Genomic DNA, 20,132 nt, shown 5'->3' with positions numbered 1-20,132 from the left:
GTGGCCAGTAATGAGTCCAGACCTGAATCCTATCGAACACCTGCGGAGAGATCTAATAATGGCAGTTTGGAAAAGGCACCCTTCAAATCTCAGAGACCTGGAGCAGTTGGCCAAAGGAGAATGGTCTAAAATTCCAGCAGAGCACTGCAAGAAACTCATTGATCAATACCGGAAGCGGTTGTCCGCAGTTATTTTGTCTAAAGGTTGTGCTACCTAATATTTGGCTGAGTGGGCTAATACTGGTTTTGAGTTTTGTGTGAAACGATAATGATTTAATTTTTTTTCATTCTCTTTTGTGTTTTTTTAATTGGAAGCCAAATAAATGAAGATATTACTACCAGAGCATTTGTAATTGCAATCGTTTTCTGGGAGAAATTGAGCTTTATTTGACAGAATTGCATGGGTGCCAGTACTTTTGGCCAGCAGTTTATATTGTAATACAATCTTTTGTTGAAATTGAAATACGTACTGTACATAATAAAATACACTGTTTATTTAAAAGAAAAAAATAGAAAATGAACAATAGGAGTCTAAGTTTCATTTCTTTTGTCACAACCTTCCCCACAAACATACAGTCATATGCTATTATAGGTTTCACTTCTCAATTCTAATTCACACAGGAAGCTGTGGTACGTCTTTTGCCAGAACACTTACTACAGCCCAGTCTATGACTTGAAAACAATTAGATCCAAATGAAATAATCTGTAGTCCTTTTATGGTAAATATTATATTCTTAGAGCAAAAATGCTTCCAAGCTTGGTAATGCTGCTCACGCTCATCTATTGCACCTCTGGAGAAAATCCTGCTATGCAAGTCATCCTGACCAACAAAGGACTTCAGTACGGTAAGGTGAATTGTATGGGTCACTAAGCAGAGGTGGGTAGGGTAGCCAAAAATTTGACTGAAGTAAGAGTAGCGTTACTTTAAAATAATATTACTCAAATAAGAGTCAAAGTAATCATCGAAAAATTGTACTAAAGTACAAGTAAAAAGTATTTGGTGAAAAGAATACTCAAGTAATGAGTAACATTGTGAGTAACCGCTTACGATGTTTGTATTTACTTTTAAAACAATGGTATTTGTTTCCTCAGTACAAAGTTATTTATATAAATTGTTGTTATTATACTGGACTATAAGCTATTACATTACTGCATTAAGCCAAAGAAATACAAAAAAATATAAATATATATTGAATTCCGGAAAGAGAATTTTTTTTTTTCTTTTTTCAGAACTGAAGCATAATTCGTCCAAAGGCAAGATTACCCTCTAGTGGAGAAAATAGTTCCTAGTTGGAATAGTTGAATAGTGAGTAGTTCCTTCATAGTTACGTTTATAAGATTAAAAGGATTATATATCCAGTTTTCCGTTGTCAATCGGTGCATAGACTTCATAATGTATCGATAGGACACGGGGCACGGGGCCGATTCATAGGGGGCCTACCTCCGTCAAGGCTGACCGAGTGGAAAGACAGAGCAAACTGCAGGTAGGATTTATTTTACGTAAATATTCCAAACTATGAGGCTAGTCAGTAAGGAAATTAGAGGCCGACATATGTAAACAAAGAGCTTTTTCGATTGAAAATTCTTGTGAATAGATGCATAAATCCCTGAATTCATTATTGATATGGGCGTAAAACAGTCTCTTGGTTAAAAGCACACACACACAAAAAAAACAGGCAGGTAGCATTTATTTCGTGTAAATATTGCAAACTATGAGGCTAGTCAGTAAGGAAATTATGTAAAGAAAGAGCTTTTTCCGTTGAAAATTCTTTTGAATAAATGCTTAAATCCCTGAATTATTTATAGATATGGACGTAAAAGAGTCTCAGTTCTCGGTTAAATGTACAAAAACGTGCAGGTAGCATTTATTTTACGAGAATATTGCGAAGTATAATGCCAATACTGTAGCGGCTAATTTCTCACATTGATTTTTTTCACGTTTCAAAATTCATGCATGGTACAAAAAATATAATAATTATCTTGAATCCTCAAACAGATCACTCCTGAGACAATCCTTCTTGTTTGTATGCAGTACATCTTTTAAACTTTTTCAACCTGAATCCGGCGTTAGATCGCTGCATGTGACCGACTGCTAATAAATGAAGCGGAGTGTGGGACGGCCCCCTTCGGGAAGGCAAGACGCAATTAATGGCGAATGTGTCACATCAATACATTATGAAGTCTATGATCGGTGCCAAATAAAAACTGGGAGAGAGGTTAAAACCTGCGTTTTTGAGTCGTGATGAGGGCAGCAATGTATGTCAAATATATATATATATATATATATTTTTTTTTTACAGTGCTTTAAAGACGCCACGTGAATGAACAGGCCGGCATATTAATAGGGCGGCAAGCTTGAGTCTGATTGGTATAATGGATGCTTGTGATTATTGTTGCGACGTCTCATTGGTAAACTCGTAGAGCTACTGTTGGCATCTCTGAAAAGAAAATGAAAAAGTAAAATATAATATGTTGAATAAAGAGGAAAAAATTTAATGACTAGTGTTGCCCGAAGTAACGGAGTAAGAGTAGCGTTTCTTCTTTACAAATCTACTCAAGTAAAAACTATGGCTTAGAAAAAGAAGTACATTTTTCTCAATAAGTTACTCAGGTAAATGTAATGCGTTACTACCCACTTTTGGTAACATGTTTGAATCTCAAGTCTTAAAGCAGCGATATTCATTCATTCATCTTCCATGCCGCTTATTCCTCAAGAAAAAAATCATCTTCAGCTTGTTATGACCAAAGCATTTAATCTGACACCTGCAACATTGTCGGTTTAAATTGTAGGGAAAATTAGAGAAAACTGAAAGGGATTCATAATGGTGTTCTGCATGTGTTGTCACTCCCAGGAAAGCACGTGACTGCAGGATGGATTCAAGAGACGTTGGAACATGCCACGCTGCCCGATATTAGTGGGAAAATAAACTTTGCCTTCCTGGTCAACATACACTACACCTTTTCAGGGTAATAAGATACTGTAAATGTAGATGAAAATCGATAAAGTTGTTCTTAATTCAGAGCATACGGTATTTTTGGTTTATTAAGACATCTTAATTACTGAACTTAAGCTACAGCCCGGAAATGGTGGTACAACGCAGTAGACAAGAAAACAGTGATAAAAGGTTCCTTAATGACTAATTTAAGAAGAAATGAAAGATATGTGAAGGTCATTTCTTGACTTGAAAATTGTTATTGGTCGATTAAAAAAACTCTTGGTCATTGGCTGACTATAAGGATAAATAATAAGAGTGAATGATTATTAATCAACTCACAGCTTACAATACGGTTCATATTCTAATGATTAAAAAATATATCCATACACTTTACCGTGTCATAAATAATGCATAAGCTTTTGGATGCATAATAGCCTTGTTGCTCTCTGTCTTCTAGTGTCACAATAAGAAAGTGTGACTTTCCAGAACCATCTGTTGAATTCTACCAAGACACCTCTGGTTTCAAGATGTCCATAACAGGTCTCAACGTTGCATTTACAGGTGGCTGGGAGGCCCATTGTTGGTTCATGTGAGTGCAATGAATTATTTTTTTAGACTGTAAATTTGCATTACGATAAACTGCATATTCTGATCGGATCAAAAGAAATTGTGGTTAAAATATGATTTTAAAAAAAAACATCCACTTTTGTAACATATTCTCACAACCATATGGCACACTTAATAAAGTTTACCCCAAAATGGACGAGAAGCCTTCTAATGTGGCACACCTTGTGTGTGCGCCGAGTTTCAAAATCGATAAATGTATGAGTTTGACGATCTTTATGCTTGAATGATTGGACGTATTACCTGCCGAGATGTTGCTGTTAAAAAGTGGACATGACTAAGGACAGGATGCTGACGTTAAAGTGGGAAGGGTGCGTGTGAAAGAGGATGCCAAAGACACGCCCCCAGCAGGTATACTGTATAGCGTACTGTATGTACGTGCATTGTGTAAAACACCATCAGTTTGGTTAAGGCCCCCCGAAAATGGCACCCACACAGATACCAACTTAAGAAGCACAGTTTAAACCGTAAGCTATCAGTTCCGCACAGGAACATGGGAATAGAGCAACCACGAGAGAATTCAAGATCAACGAATCCATGGTTTTAAAGTGGAGGAAGCTGGATAACAACCTTCGCCAAGTCAAGAAGACGATGCTGAGTTTCCGCAACAAGGTGAGGTGGCGTTTGCAGAAGAAATAAAAATGGAACATTTTCAAAGATGCCTGTATTTGTGCTTTCGTTTTATGAAATAGTGCCATGTATCCATCTGCTGGCCTCGTACTTGCCCGGTCAGCTGAACTGCCATGCCGATGCCCCTTCCTGTCTTTCTCCAGGGGAGGTGGTTCATACAATCTGGGTGTTTTTGGCGAAGCTTCAGTCGATCTCCTTGCCTCCTGGGAGTCAACCCATTGCCTCCTTTGCTTGTCCCTGGGGCAGTCGCACAGGCCTCCTTTAACCCTTACCTTGATCTGGCTGATGCTTCAGACGGTTCTTCGGGAGAGTCACTCGCTGCTGCCGCTGGCCCCCTTCTGACCGGCCCACCTGTGGTTTCACCTGCTCTGCAGCCTCTGTGTCAACGAGCTGTGGCGTCTCCTCTACAGGAAGGAGCTTCTGTTCCAGCTGGGGGGCGCGAGCTTGCCATCCCGATCCTTGTTGTCTCTGCCTGCAAGTTTGGCTGTAGATGGGCTGCTGAACTGCTGTTCGCTTTCCTTTCGGCAGACGCTTCCAAACGTCAGGGCACCCTTCACCCTCTAGGTGGAGGTTGTTAAGTGGCGTGATGTCTGCGGGGTGAATCCACTGTGTTCCTCTGTTCCTGAGATTCTGAACTTCTTGCAGTTCCTCTTGGATAAGGGTCGGTCTCCATCTACCCTCAAGGTGTATGTGGCAATCTCAGTCCATCACACCGGAATGGCCGGTGGCTCAGTGGGGAGCTACGGTCTGTAGCAATACCAAAAGCATCACCTGTGACCCCCAGTTGGCCCCCGGAAAAGACAAATTCCGATGACAACTGAGTTCTGGTCCCTACAGAACCCTGTCACGTGAGATCCTAGATTGTGAGTGACAGAACGGTCTGGCGGTCATTCTGTATTTGTCGAATCGAAGTTACATACTTAAATTTCGTTCTATTCCATCCCTGCTGACTGCCAGAGGTTGTGCTAAAGTACTGAATGGCCAATATCAGCGTAGTCACGAGGAAGCCCAGGCATCAACCATACAGGCTAGCCTACGTAAAGTCAAAGACGGGATATCCTTGCTGTAGAATCTCAAAAAAGGAACAAGTCCTACTGTAGGCCACGAATCAGCGGCATGTATGTCCTCCAAACCCCTGTCCACGGCGAAGTTGCGAAGACCTACGAAAACCAGAGGTACAGTCCACATAAAGTCTAAGGGCCCTGACCAGGCACAAAAGCTTTGGCTTGACCCTGGCCTTACCCTGCAGGGAGCTACTAGTATAAGCAGCAAGCTGAATAGGCCGATTAGAATGCGAGCCATACAATTCATTGGAAACGTAGGCAATGTTCGCCCACAGAGTGACCCCCCCGAGCCCTCAGGGTACCACAACATGCACGACGGGCTAACAGAAAGCTCGTGCAGCTCGCCTACGTGCTTCGCTGAGGCAAGGGCGAATACGAAAGCCATCTTCTGAGCCACCCAGTGAGTCTTACCCCCTGCTAAGGGCTCATGGATGGCTGGCACATGCAGTCAAGGACCAAGTGTAAGTCCCATCAACCCGACAAGGACAAAGCCTCAGGGCTCCCTTGAGGAACATGAAGAGCAAACCGTGGCTCCCCACCGAGCCAACAGCCATTCCGGTTAGCCATTTGGCTTACATGAGCTACACACCTACACCTCTATCATCAAATCATAGCCAAGCAAGTCATAAGCTCTAAAAATAGCAACAAGTCTGACTTTACTCGAGACTCGAGATCCCACCTCTAGTGGTACCATTAACTATTTATTTTTTATTGCATAGAATGTTAAGACATTCAAACCACAATGGTGCCTTAAGATAAAGCTTAATCTGCGATCATGCCATTAATACATAAGCATAATACATTGAATGCTGCATTTTCAGACATAGAGGTGGCTCTTTTGACATGGCTTTGTTTGGAGTGGACCTGGTTTCCATAGTGCAGCTGGGGAGGGACACTGACGGGCATCTGTCTTTAACTAGCGTGAACTGCACCGCAGAAACGGGCAATGTTGACTTACATTTCTATGGCGAAAGAAGGTACCCAGTTCAGATCACACGAGCCACATTTCATATTGTAGTGCAATCTAATATTCAATGCCACGCCTCCACAGCTGGGTTCTAAGACATTTGGAGAGCCGAATCAAGGACCGGATTAAAGATCAACTGCCAACCATGGTGAGGGATTTTCGGTTTTTGCTTTTGTTTATCACAAATGAGTGTTGTTCACTGATAATGTTCATTGTCAACCCAATCATATTATTGCTTTCAGATCAATAGATTAAAACTGGATCTTTTGATGTGTGGTTGGGAGTAACTACTCTGATCTTTCCAGATATGCTCTGCTCTGGAGGAAGTCATTGCAAACCTGGAGAACTATCTTAAGGACATGAAAGGTATTGCAGCCTGTTATGTAAAAAATATAATAACATAAAGCTTCTTAGCAAAAGACATTTATCTCTTCTTATCCCAATTTAAAATGTCAAGAAATGCAACATAAACTCCAGGTATTGAAGGTAAAAAGCATCCATTCAAATTATTCGAACTATACTTTCAGTCAACTTCCCGCTGGATGAAGACGTCACTCTGGATTTGCCTCTAACTGGCCTGCCTCTTGTTGAGATGACAAATCTTCAACTTGGACTCAAGGTTGGGAAATTTACTTGTCTTATCATTTTTATTGGCATAACTGGTTAGCACTTTGAAATCTGCGTCAATCATTAAGGGATGAAATTTACTATATATACTACTTGTATAACCAGGCTTGTCACACTATTAGTTTTTTGAATGAATCATTTAAATTATGATAATGAACTAGTTCAGTGCCACTGCCAGCGATAGACGTCCAATCCATTTTGACTGGGAGGATCTAGAAGCGATCATTCACTGCAAAATGGATTGGATATCCATAAGCGTCAATGGCCGCAAAAGATTTACATGTTGTACCACATGCTTTTTTTTACCTATAATAAACTCATGCTTATTATTTTGAAATGTGTTGAAGGGCGAAATCTACAGTATCAAAAGCCCAAAGGAGCCTCCATTTCAGGCTCAACCTTTCACCGTACCGCAACAGCCAGGTTACATGCTATCTATAGGTTTATCTGACTTTACAGCCAACTCAGCTTCCTTCAGCTACTTCTCATCTGATTTACTGCAGGCCTTCATCAATGACAGCATGGTGAGTTTTGAATTTGCAGAAGAACATTTTTCTCATCACTTTGAATAGGTTCGGGTAAAATGTTTCTTCCCCTCCTCAGATACCCCCATTTTTTCCCGTGCGCCTCAACACAACTTCCATGGGCCCCTTTATTCCGCAGGTAAATAAGCGGTAACTTGGATTTACATGGCTGGCAATGTTTCAACCCAAAATTATTCTCATGCAGCTCCCCGAGATGTTTCCAGACTTGATGATGTTACTGCAGATTTATGCCACAGACATTCCAATGTTTTCCTTTCACTCCGGGGCTGTCATGCTGAGCATGCAGGGTGCGGTTAAGGCCTTTGCCATCCAGCACACCAGACTGGCACCGCTATTTAAACTCCATGTGGTGAGCACTTATTGTTGTTTGTTCCATTTGAATGTAGTCTATAAAGGTAGGACAATGAAATCACTATGGAGCAGTGGTGGATAAAGTACCCATGTTTTTTTTTACTTGAGTAAAAGTACAGATACAGGTGCAAATAAAAAATACGTACTGTAAGTAAAAGTACAAGTATCTAAAAACGAATTTACAAAAATAATAGTACAAGAGTACTTTCTACGGAATTTACTTTTACTAATTTGCAAGTAAAAAGTAAAAGTACTTTTTCCTGATGCAAAAATGTTATATATGAGATCTGAGCCAATATGCAAAAAAATAACCAGAAAATTCATTGACTGCTCAATTTTATTTAAAACTGTGCAGAATGGGAAAAAAACAAGCAATAAAATTGACTGCACTGTAAACAGAAGCTTAACAAGCGCAAAATTTAGCTTAATGGCAGATTGCAAGCACCTATCAGGCGCATACTAGAGCAGAGGTGGGCAAACCGGTCCTCGAGGGCCGCAGTGGGTCCTGGTTTTTGTTCCAACTGACCCAGCACAGATAGTATAACCAATGAGGTTTCAGCAGAAATAAGAAGCACCTGACTGCAATTGACTGATTGCACTTGTAAAACAGCAGATTGGTGAAAATGTGTCCTCTTAATGGGTTGCAACAAAAACCCGCACCCACTGTGGCCCTTTGTGGAATAGTTTGCCCACCCCTGTACTAGAGCATGAATCAGGAGGGGATTTTCACTCCCGTTTCTTCCCGCTCCAAGCGAAAAAGTCTCATTCCATCCCAAGTCAAACAAGTAAATCCTATCCCGTCCCACTCCAGAAGAATGAATCCCAATCCCGCCCCTCTCCCAGTCAAAATTACTCCCTCTCCCTTTTCTGTTTTTTTTTTAAAACACCTTCAAAATGGTCATTGGGAAAGTCCGTGTATTGTTTTTCCTATTATTATGAAAGAATGAATGAATGAATGAATGAATGAACGAATGAGTGAGTGAATGAATGAATGAAATATTTATTGTCATCATCATCATCGGTATCATTGACAATCATTGACAATTACAAAATGTGAAATGATTTGCCCGAAGGAAGAAAGAACCAAAGAAGAAGACAAGGGCAGACGTGAGAAGCATATGCTTATCATTTTCCTGTCCCCTCATACAGCTAAAGACGCACAATCAGACATGGTACAGTTACATACACCACATGGCCACAAACTGTACAATAACACAATCAACAATCTGGGTTTGAACAATAACTCAGCGTCCAGTCAAGCACCTCCATTGCAGTTGTTGATCACACAGCAGTCTCGTGCAGAGGCAGATTAGTGGTCTGAGTTTCAGGGTGTACAAGGTATGGCTTTGTCATTGTCCCTGACATTCTAGCATCTATTTGTTGTGGGAACATTTTGTTGTGGCTATGTGGCAAAAGTGTTATGTGTTATCACAGCTGGTGTGCAAGTAGTGACTCAAAATGCTTTTCATATAAGTCTCTTTAAAGGGTACATTCCTAAAGTGTACATGGTGGCAACATTGCCGCACACAAAAATCACTGTGACAGTTTCATCAGACATGAATGTATGAGGAAAGTAAAACAACATGTTGTACATATTTTATCTCAAGATTAATGTCTCCACAAAAAAAGACATGCTTATTATTCGTTTTAAACAGTATCTTTTCCATATACTCAGTAAAGAGCTGGACATTTGAATCAGGAGCTCGGTAGACACAGCAGATAATTATGTTTTTACAATTGGGGATAAGGAGCTCAATTATAATACATTCCAGGAGATCGTCAATCCTAATTGGCATGTCATGTAGGATTTCAAACCTAAAAATTTTCATTAACAAACAAGGCAACGCCCCCTCCCCCCTTAGATGCCCGATTCATTTGTGCCATGTTATATCCGTGCAAATTAAAGTCAGAGCCTTTGTTATCTTTAGTAGATAATCCTTAATGTGTTCAAAATTCTTGTAGAGACTTCTGCCGTTGATAATTTTTAGCTTACCGTCCACATCCACGGAGTTGTTATACTGGTCCACTGTGTAGTATTTACAGTTGTCCAACATGCTATTGTAGAAGTTGTGGTCCGGATCAAGTTAATCATTTGGGTCATCATGGCACTCTTCAATCTGTTCAATTACTGAGTTTAATGCATCTTAAAATCAATTTGAGACCGCTTGTCCCCAAATCACAACTGCGAGACCCACACATTTTTTACATGCCCCTTATTTTGTAGTTGCACCGTCGTGTTTCACTCTCAAGACGTTTTCTAATAACTTGGATCTTCCTCCTCCAGTTTAACTGATGGGTCATTATTTCGGTGTTTTATGTGTAGTTATCTCTTCTTGTTTTCACCTCCACCGTTCGCCATTTTAAGTCCACGCAAATATAGTAGCCGGAAGTCGAAGAGTTGAAAACTTGGGATATTGGAATGTGTAGTTCTTTTGACGTGCCAACGCAAGTCGAGACAGTGTGGCCCACGAAAATAAATCTACAAAAATATCCACTTCAGTCCTCTAGGTTTTTTAACACAGGTGAAAATCATCTTTGTAGGTGTTCCCACTCCCGCCTGCTCCCGTTGATTATTATTCCCCTTCCGTGACCAGTGGGATTTCCCGAAATAATTCATGCTCTAGTCCATTGCATCCCCCCCACCTACTGTAGAAAAGTGTGTAGCACCCACCCATCTGAAGGTGTGTTGCTTGCTGTTGGTCAATATCTTTAGGGCTGCGGCTTTCGAATATTTTAGTAATCGAGTATTCGACTGAAAATTCTATCGATTAATCAAGTAATCGGATAAAACAATTTTTTTTAGGTAAAGAGCAATTATAAATGTACATGAGAAAACAAGACATTTCATCTATTACTGAAACATGTTCAGTCAATCAATGTCTTTTTTTTCGATGTACATTGTTGAAAACAGCCAGCAATTGTATCTCAGATGTGGCTAGGAAAAAACTAACTAACTACTGCTTTCCCTCAAAAAACTTCAAGATCTTAGAAAAAAAAATATTATTTCTTACCTAAAAATGTCAGTGCACTTGATAACACACATCACTTAAAAGTTAGGTGCTTTTCCCAAGTGTTTCAATTGAATTTCCATTTGTTTTTAAGTTCTAGTTGAGTCTTAAATTAGTTTAAACTGTAAGTGCTGATAGGATTTTGAGTTTTTGCAGTATTCAAAATAAAAGTATGATACCTGCTGTATTGGAGTACATTAGGGACCAGTGCTACTTGTTGTTTTATCCAGCAATGACTACTGCGCAAAAATCGACAGTTAGCTTTATTATGTTTTTGTTTTACACCCTAATCATTCTAAAGCGCTGTTTTCACAGATTAAATAAAGCCTGTATGTAAAACCTAGCCCTCCGCAGGGCTAACGTTATGTGAGCAAGGCACAGTAACATTATTCTTATTTATTAGCACTGAAAAGTCTACTGCTTTAAGATGGCGGTTGTTTACGAACGCCGCCGGGTCTATCATTTCGAATCTAGTTCTTTATACATGTGATTTCTATGAGACGCGTCGGACACTACCTGCTACCACTGTATCATCATGCTGGCGTAGTTTTTAGCAATGTTGGCATAGTTTGTAGCGGCTGTCGGCTGCAGTCAGGTATTATTGCTTGTTCCTCTACGCACGTGATGTGTGCGCTTCATCCCGCATTAAAAGTAGTCCGGGCAAAACATGATGCTTAGAGCTGGCAAAAATAAACGATTCCTCAAGGCGAATCAAATTACTCGGATCAGTTTTGAAACTCGAGTTACTCAAGTTGCTCGAGTATTCGTTTCAGCTCTTAATATCTTGTTCACCTGCCTAATCTTGCTTGTACTTATGTCGCTGCCTCTAGTGCTCGATTACGGTATAGTTGCACGGGGCTTAACGATTGCGTCGGAGGCATGAAAACGAAACTATCAATTCCCAATGAGAAAAAAAAAAACAAAAGTAACATGTAGCGTAAATGACAATTTGTAAAGTAGTGGAGTAAAACTACAGATACGTGCTGTCAAATATAGTGAAGTAAAAAGTACCACTTCATATTTGTACTCAAGGAAAGTACAGATACACAAAAAATGTGCTTAGGTTCAGTAACAAAGTACTTTTACTTTGTTACCTTCCACCACTGCTATAGAGCACAACAAGTAGTCCTCTAATCCACCAATAATCAGGGACTGCCTCAATTATGAAGTTTCTGTACCAACTTAATCTCGACATATTTCATAAATCAGTGTTTTTAAGATGAAATGATAAAATGTTTGACATGAATTAAAAGCAAACCCTCTGGTGAACCCTTTTCTTGAAGAACTCCAATTTCAGTGGCAAAGCATGGGTCGCCGATGGACGGCTGAAGGGCTCGGTAACAATGCAAAAGTGAGTATAATAAACGCATCTGGATTTAAAAGTTCAAGTAATGCAATGAGGCATTTTTTGTTGCAAACAGCTTCACTCTGAGTCTGAGAGCAAGTGAGATTGGACCCTTTAAGGTACTCCTACACTGTTTTCATGTCATCCAGCAAAAGATGGGCTAACTCATGAAGAATGCTTATCTTTGTAGATTGATGGTTTGAAAAACTTGGCTTTGGCGCTAATGCAAATAGTCGTTTTGCCACAACTGAATGGTGAGTTATCGTGGGGGGGGTGGGGGGGGTGTACAGTACCACTCTGCAGAAAGTAGAGCCTCTGTAATCTAACAAGTACTACACATACAACTGGTGTAATGATACATCAGTCTGGATCAATCCAGATATTAGTTGAGCAACGTCCCCGATCCAATCAATAATCACCTTTCAGATCAGCCGTGTTGGTAAAAGTGGTTTTCATTCAAATGTCTGAAATGTTTCAACAACAAAATGGTCGAAATGTCTTAAATTGTTTTAAATTTTTATTGCTTCAAGTGAAATGTGGTTGTGTGTAATGTGTTTATAATACTGTACTTATCGATCGTAGGCTCTTGAATCAAATTGAATTGTGGCAGACTTTTTAATATTGACCAGTATGGCAACATTGTCCAAAGAATTGTTATCTGATTGTTCATTTGTTAGATTCATTTTTGGTACCATGACGCTAAAAAATATCCTCATTTTGGAGTACACCAAACTCCCATGTGGCACATTAAAACTGTTCCACAAAGACACACATTCCCATTCTCTTTGGCTAAGAAGACAGGAGAGACAGGTTTAAAATAAAATTTTAAAAAGTAAAATTTTTGGGAGACACCGCTATTCCCCCCTTCGCTCCCCAATAACAATAACTACTGCAAAACTATTACAACACTACAACTATTATAGAAATTTTGTCACATCCACATGTTGCACCCAAACATTGAACAACAATCATGGCAGTAGTTTAAACAAACGAATAGACTGTAACAATACAAAACTGTCATCCCTCCCATTTATCAGTTCCAGCGTCAAATTGCATAACTGCCTCAAAAACCCACTTACTGCATCTACTTTAAAATAGAGGAAATGCCTTGTGATCACTCAGTCACAGCTAAAACCATGTAAATTCTCTCTAATCTGGTTAAATCCACATTTTGTTATTAACCCTTTAAGGTCTGGGCCTATTTTGTCTGATTTTGCATGCCTTTGAAGTTGCCTTTATATTTCAAAGAAAGAATTGTTTACGATGGCCTGGTTTGGTCCCTTTTTTTGTGACACCTTGAACTTCATGTCCAAATTGTTGTTTCCTTCACTGATCAATTATAAATCATCATTTTGGGCCCAAAAAGACCAAAAATTCCAAAATCGTTTTGTCAAAATTTTTAATATTGATGTCCAATTGACAACCAAACATGCGTAACGAACCGTTTTGAAACTTTGTAATATTTATTCAACATGTTAGGATGAACATTCAACCAAAAAAATTTAGAATAAATAGTCTTATATTTGACAATTCAACATAAACAACAGGTATAGCCATAGGCGTTTTTTGCCTTTATACATGCTCCAGTCAAAACAGGTTATATACAGCAGACCTAACAGTGAAGAACAGTGAAAAAATATATACCATCTAACACAAAAAGTGTTTAGAGGCCATCTCTTTATGAGTTTAGGTATTGCGGCCAATCGCCTGATGAAAACTATGTACACACAATCAAGCTTCTTGAACACACATTTATATACACAAATTGAGAAGATTGATGTGGGAAAAAAATATATATATAACATTGGGGGGAAAAAAGCATTTTCAAAAATATTTACAATAAACAAGTTAAAATTTTTTCAGTCATGCCACTCCGAAAAGCAGTTTCGTCCTGGAATTAGACACGGCTACATCACACAGCTCACACTTCCATGGGGTGTCGGTCCTCTTTCCACCCTTCCATTTTCATTTCACTTTGCTTTCATTGTCACTATAAATGTACATGAAAATAAGTCAGTATTTATGAAAATAATAAAGTATAAAATAAAAATATATACAGCAATAAATAATAATGGAAATCTATATGTATGACAATAGAAAGAATACCATAGCTGAATATGTGCTACATCCCTAATCTTCATATAGAAAGAAGAACACCACAAATTATAAATTCCTGCCTGGGATACCCACAGTGCACGTACGACTTTGATCTGATATGCACATTTTATTATTATATACACAAACACACACTTATATTGCATCAAAATTAACTTTGTCTTGCAATATCAAAAGAAACTTTCAAAAGAAACGTTTTCAGCATGAAAAAAAAGAGTGAGTTGGTTTACCTCTGCTCGTCGATGGCGTCACCCACGTGTTCAAATCCGTCACTATCTTCACTCGAGGACTCTTCCGAAGAAGACGATGATGACGAATTTGGACCATCCTCTTCCTCAAGTTGATCAGAAGCACAATTGCTTGCGCTAAATTTAGTTTTCCGTTCATTGTCAAAGTCACACAAAGTCGCTGCTCGATCCAGCAGTATCCAACTGGCCGTCGCTCGCCACCTCGCTGCTTCAGAACACTCCTCCTCCCTCTCGTTCGGTTGAACCTCGCACCGCAGTTATATTTATAAAAAAAAATTTTTTAAAAACGCATTTTGTGCTTCCACTGTGACTTCGAAAGGGTTCGTTTGATTTGTGTTTTTTTCATGGAGCTTCCGTTTTGAAAAAGGACTAGAAATGATGGAAATATAGACATAAACAAATGATCCATGCAGCGTTTTAATGTTTTTTTGAGAGGACAATAAAACTATAAAACTTAAATGACAATATCTCACGTTCTAGTTGGTCGATTGACTTCAAATAATAACGAGAGTAAACCGCAACTTCCGCACTTTAAAACGAGACCAACCAACGGCATGTGGGTGACGTAATTAAAACGTGAGGGCGCTTCAAAGACGACGTGCGCTGAGGACGCGCCGGCGCGTCCTTCGACTCTCAAGGGTTAACAAACCTCTCATTTTTTAAAAGACATGGCATAAGGCAATTTCAGTACCTGTTAAAAAACAATACATTTACAGGATGTCATACAAGAATACTATATATTCCAATAGTTTCAAATAAGAAATTTCAATTTTCTTCAATATACTAAAATTAGGGGGACATGAAAAAATACATTAGCAGCACTGGAGAGCTCCTTACAGTTTTCATGAACAAAATAATTTTTGGGGCCTGCCCAGAAAATCTTGGCAGCTCTTTGCTTTCTATCTTGCTCTAACTCATAGTTTCAGCACTCAGTTTTTCTTAGCCTGTGAATATTTTCATCACTTAGCTTAAAACACATATCATATAGAAACAGATCATTAAAATGACTGGAATGTCCTCTTAAAGGCCAAAGTGAACTGTGTGTTATAGTTAGTCTGCCTCTTATCTTATTAATAAATTAATTACAGTAAGCCATCATTAAATCAATGATTGCGTTCATGCATTTGTGTTGCAGACAAACTTGCCACGGGCTTTGCTTTACCTCGAACACTACACGCACAGCTGGTGAACTCAGTTCTCACCGTGGAAGAGGTAGGCAGCACAATGAAATGTAGACATTCTCACTTTGTGGGCTCATTTTGCCTTGTGGCTTCTTCATACAGGGATTTGTTGCTTTCTCTTCCGATGCTGAGCTCATGACCAGTGACACAATATTCAGCTGAACACAATGTTGGCCGTTCCTTATGACTCATGTTGAAACCCAATGCACTTAATGCGCTTTTAATTTTTTATGCCTACACATAATGCTGCAAACTGTAGAGATACAGTAGATCATATTTCTCAATGATTGTAGTTCTTAAAGACATTCTTTCATTCTACACCATGTGAATCAAGGTTGCTGAAAATTGACCTACTCCAACTAACATTGTACCAGAAATCATAACAAATACAATAAAAACTACATTCAACCCACTACAAAGACATCATGTGGTTCCAATTCAAGGTTACTATTGTAAATTGCTGTGTTTGTATGCTTTCAAAATTCTGATTTTTTTTAATCAAAAAGGTGATATATTGCATTATCAATAAGCTCCCACCAACAATCGATATATGCTTTTGAAAAACTGTCACTATCTGGAAAAAAAAAAACAAAACAAAAAACAGCAGGTTGCTACCAAAATGTTCCATTAGAATAGTGTCTACATTAGCTCACTGGCTGCCATTGAAAACGCTATACATCCAATTCATTTTGACCGAATTGGACATCTAGCGCCATCAATGGCTCTGAAACTAGAGCCTTCACAGCATTTTGTGTGCATTAGTGCTGGCCCTGGGCATAGTCAAGCCAGGCGATTGGGTTTAGGGTTGAAGCAGGGGTGAAAGTGGGCCGGAACGTTCTGGCATATGGTGCTTTGATCCCGAAAATATGACGGCAACTGACAAAACCCCATGTTTAAAAAAAAAAAAAACGGGCCACGCTGCCACACACGCATCTCTAATAAGAATAATCTACTAAAGTCAGATTTACATACACAAGTGTTAATAACAAGCCTAATAAAGAGCTTGTGTAGCGTAATCCGTTTCCACCGATATTTATTATTGATTTATTTATTCTACCTAGTTCTACCAAGCGTCGCTCTGTATCTGACAAGACAAAAACAACTGGACTCTGCTGTCCGTTCAATTGGCTAACATAATGACATGTGATCAGCATGGATAGTTAGCTCTGATTGGTACAAATGCATGTTTTCTCTTCCCAAGTGAGTCGGCTGCAAAACAGGGGACTGAGACGAGCGGAGGAGGGGCTGTCTGCAGCCAGACCCTCTCCGTTTTTGGGGGGAAAAACAAATATAGGGAAAAGAACGCAATGCAATGGAAAATTGATCAGCTCTATAACAGAAATGAAAGAGTCGATGACGTTTATGTGCACTTTGGACTTATTTTTGTTCATTTATGTAAGGCTACTTATTTACTTTCGTATAATTAAAAGAATCAATGTTTGCTTTGTTTTCAAAATATATTCAATTTCAGTGTAAGTCATTTGTACTTATTTTTTGTTAATGTTACTTATATACTTATTATTTTTAAATAATAATTTAAAAAAAGCTCAATGTTTAAATTATCTTCCATTTTAAAGTACATTCTATATTCTTGAATAGTTAAAATTTAGGTTGAGGTCATTCATTTTTTTCCCGAGCCGCTGATCCTCACAAGGGTCACAGGTGAGCTGGAGCATATCACAGCTAACTATGGGCAGTATGTGGACACTGTCCATAGACATCATAATATATTGACAGGACGCAGGGCCGATTAATACCGGGCCTGCATTGTTGGCGTGGCCGTCAAAGCTGACCGAGTGGAATTACAGACAAAGAGGTTTTTCCGTTGAAAATTCTTGTGAATAAACGCTTACATCCCTGAATTCTTTATAGATATGGATGTAAAACAGTCTCGATTCTTTGTTAAAAGAGCAAAGAACCGGGCAGTTAGCACTTATTTTCCGTAAATATCGCGAACTATGACACCAATGCCGTAGCAGCTAATTTCTCCCATTGATTTTTTTTCACAGCGTTTCAAAATGTATGCATGGTACGAAGAATATAATAATTACCTTGAATCAAATCACTCCTAAGACAATCCTTCCTGTTTGTATACGGTACAGCTTTCGTATTTTTTCAAAATAAAACCGGCGTTGGATCCCTGCATGTGTTTTGAGAATAACTGCGACTGACTTCGACCAACTGAAGCGGAGTGTAGAATGGCCCCCTACTTGAAGGCGTTGCACAGTGAATGGGGAATCTGTCCCGTCAACATAAATATGAAGTCTATGCACAGTCATACCTAGGGACAATTTAGAGTGTTCGATCAGCCTACCATGCATGTTTTGTGGATGTGGGGGGGAAACCGGAGTACCCGAAGAAAACCCAGGCACGGGGAGAACATGCAAACTCCACACAGGAAGGCCGGGGCCCGGGATTGAACCCTTGATCTCAGAACTATGAGGAGAAAGTGCTAAGGGGTCCGTGCTGAACTTTATGTCAGAGAGTTCCGGCAAGAAATACTAGCTACCTTCACCCCTGATATGAAGTACAGTGCCTTGCAAAAGTATTCGGCCCCCTTGAACCTTGCAACCTTTTGCCACATTTCAGGCTTCAAACATAAAGATACAAAATTTTAATTTTTTGTCAAGAATCAACAACAAGTGGGACACAATCGTGAAGTGGAACAAACCATGATGCTGCCACCACTATGTTTGACAGTGGGGATGGTGTGTTCAGGGTGATGAACTGTGTTGCTTTTACGCCAAACATATCGTTTTGCATTGTGGCCAAAAAGTTCAATTTTGGTTTCATCTGACCAGAGCACCTTCTTCCACATGTTTGGTGTGTCTCCCAGGTGACTTGTGGCAAACTTTAAACGAGACTTTTTATGGATATCTTTGAGAAATGGCTTTCTTCTTGCCACTTTTCCATAAAGGCCAGATTTGTGCAGTGTACGACTGATTGTTGTCCTATGGACAGACTCTCCCACCTCGGCTGTAGATCTCTGCAGTTCATCCAAAGTGATCATGGGCCTCTTGGCTGCATCTCTGATCAGTTTTCTCCTTGTTTGAGAAGAAAGTTTGGAAGGACGGCCGGGTCTTGGTAGATTTGCAGTGGTCTGATGCTCCTTCCATTTCAATATGATGGCTTCCACAGTGCTCCTTGAGATGTTTAAAGCTTGGGAAATCTTTTTGTATCCAAATCTGGCTTTACACTTCTCCACAACAGTATCTCGGACCTGCTTGGTGTGTTCCTTGGTTTTCATAATGCTCTCTGCACTTTATACAGAACCCTGAGACTATCACAGAGCAGGTGCATTTATACGGAGACTTGATTACACACAGGTGGATTCTATTTATCATCATCGGTCATTTAGGACAACATTGGATCATTCAGAGATCCTCACTGAACTTCTGGAGTGAATTTGCTGCACTGAAAGTAAAGGGGCCGAATAATATTGCACGCCCCACTTTTCAGTTTTTTATTTGTTAAAAAAGTTTAAATTATCCAATAAATGTTGTTCCACTTCACGATTGTGTCCCACTTGTTGTTGATTCTTGACAAAAAAATTAAATTTCATATCTTTATGTTTGAAGCCTGAAATGTGGCGAAAGGTTGCAAGATTCAAGGGGGCCAAATACTTTTGCAAGGCACTGTACATATATATCTGCTACACATAAAAATTATTTTCCGTTTCCAATATGGATTGTAATAGCCATCTGTCATAGACTTCATAATGATATTGACGGGACACGTGGCACTGGGCCGATAATTGGGGGCCTACCTCCGTCAAAGCTGACCGAGTGGAAACACTGACAAAGCGCTTTTTCCGTTGAAAATTATTGTGAACACATGCGTAAATCCCTCAATTCTTTATAGATAAGGACGTAAAACAGTCTCGATTATTTGTTAAAAGAGCAAAGAACTGGGCTTTTAGCATTTATTTTACGTAAATATGTCGAATGTGCTGCTAGTCTTTAAGCCACTGTAGCGCCGCCTTATCAGGCTTTTTCCATTGAAAATTCTTGGGAATGAATGCTTAAATCCCTGATTTTTTTTTCATAGATATGAATGTAAACAGTCTCGAATCTTGGCTAAAAGCAAAAAAAAAAGTGCAGTTTGCATTTATTTTATGTAAATATATTGAACTAAGACACCAATGCTGTAGCAGTTAATTTCTCCCATTGATTTTTTTTTCACTACGTTTCAAAATGCAAGCAAGGTATTAATAATTACTTTGAATCCTCGAACAAATCACTCCTGAGACAATGTTTCCTGTTTGTGTGCCGAACATGTTTCATCCTTTTTCAACCTAAATCCGGTGTTAGATCACTGCGTGCATGAGTGAGAATAACTCCTCTTGATGTGGGCACGCTCCCTACTTGAAGGCGAGGCGCAGTGTATGGCTTAGGTGACCCGTCAATATCATTATGAAGTCTATGCATCTGCTATTTTTGTGCCACTTATGAGGCAGGGAGGAACAGTCCACATTTACAGTATGCAAGCATAT

General features: G+C 39.4%; 1 protein-coding gene across 1 annotated transcript; it reads left to right on the top strand.

The window, feature by feature from the left end:
* Nucleotides 1-623: 623 nt before the first annotated feature.
* bpifcl (BPI fold containing family C, like) lies at nt 624-16,043 on the top strand. The gene is made up of 15 exons (XM_057858404.1): nt 624-844; nt 2,852-2,966; nt 3,393-3,524; nt 6,075-6,230; nt 6,305-6,368; nt 6,526-6,586; nt 6,748-6,839; nt 7,195-7,371; nt 7,451-7,510; nt 7,577-7,741; nt 12,035-12,102; nt 12,173-12,215; nt 12,287-12,350; nt 15,595-15,671; nt 15,743-16,043. The coding sequence occupies exons 1-15, from the start codon at nt 745-747 to the stop codon at nt 15,800-15,802; spliced, it is 1,434 nt and encodes a 477-aa protein (XP_057714387.1). The 5' UTR covers nt 624-744; the 3' UTR covers nt 15,803-16,043.
* The last annotated feature ends 4,089 nt before the right edge of the window (nt 16,044-20,132 follow it).

The sequence above is a fragment of the Corythoichthys intestinalis genome, chromosome 2, assembly GCF_030265065.1.
Source record: "Corythoichthys intestinalis isolate RoL2023-P3 chromosome 2, ASM3026506v1, whole genome shotgun sequence".
NCBI classification, from domain to species: Eukaryota; Metazoa; Chordata; class Actinopteri; order Syngnathiformes; family Syngnathidae; genus Corythoichthys; species Corythoichthys intestinalis.
This window is presented reverse-complemented; position numbering and strand designations above follow the sequence as displayed.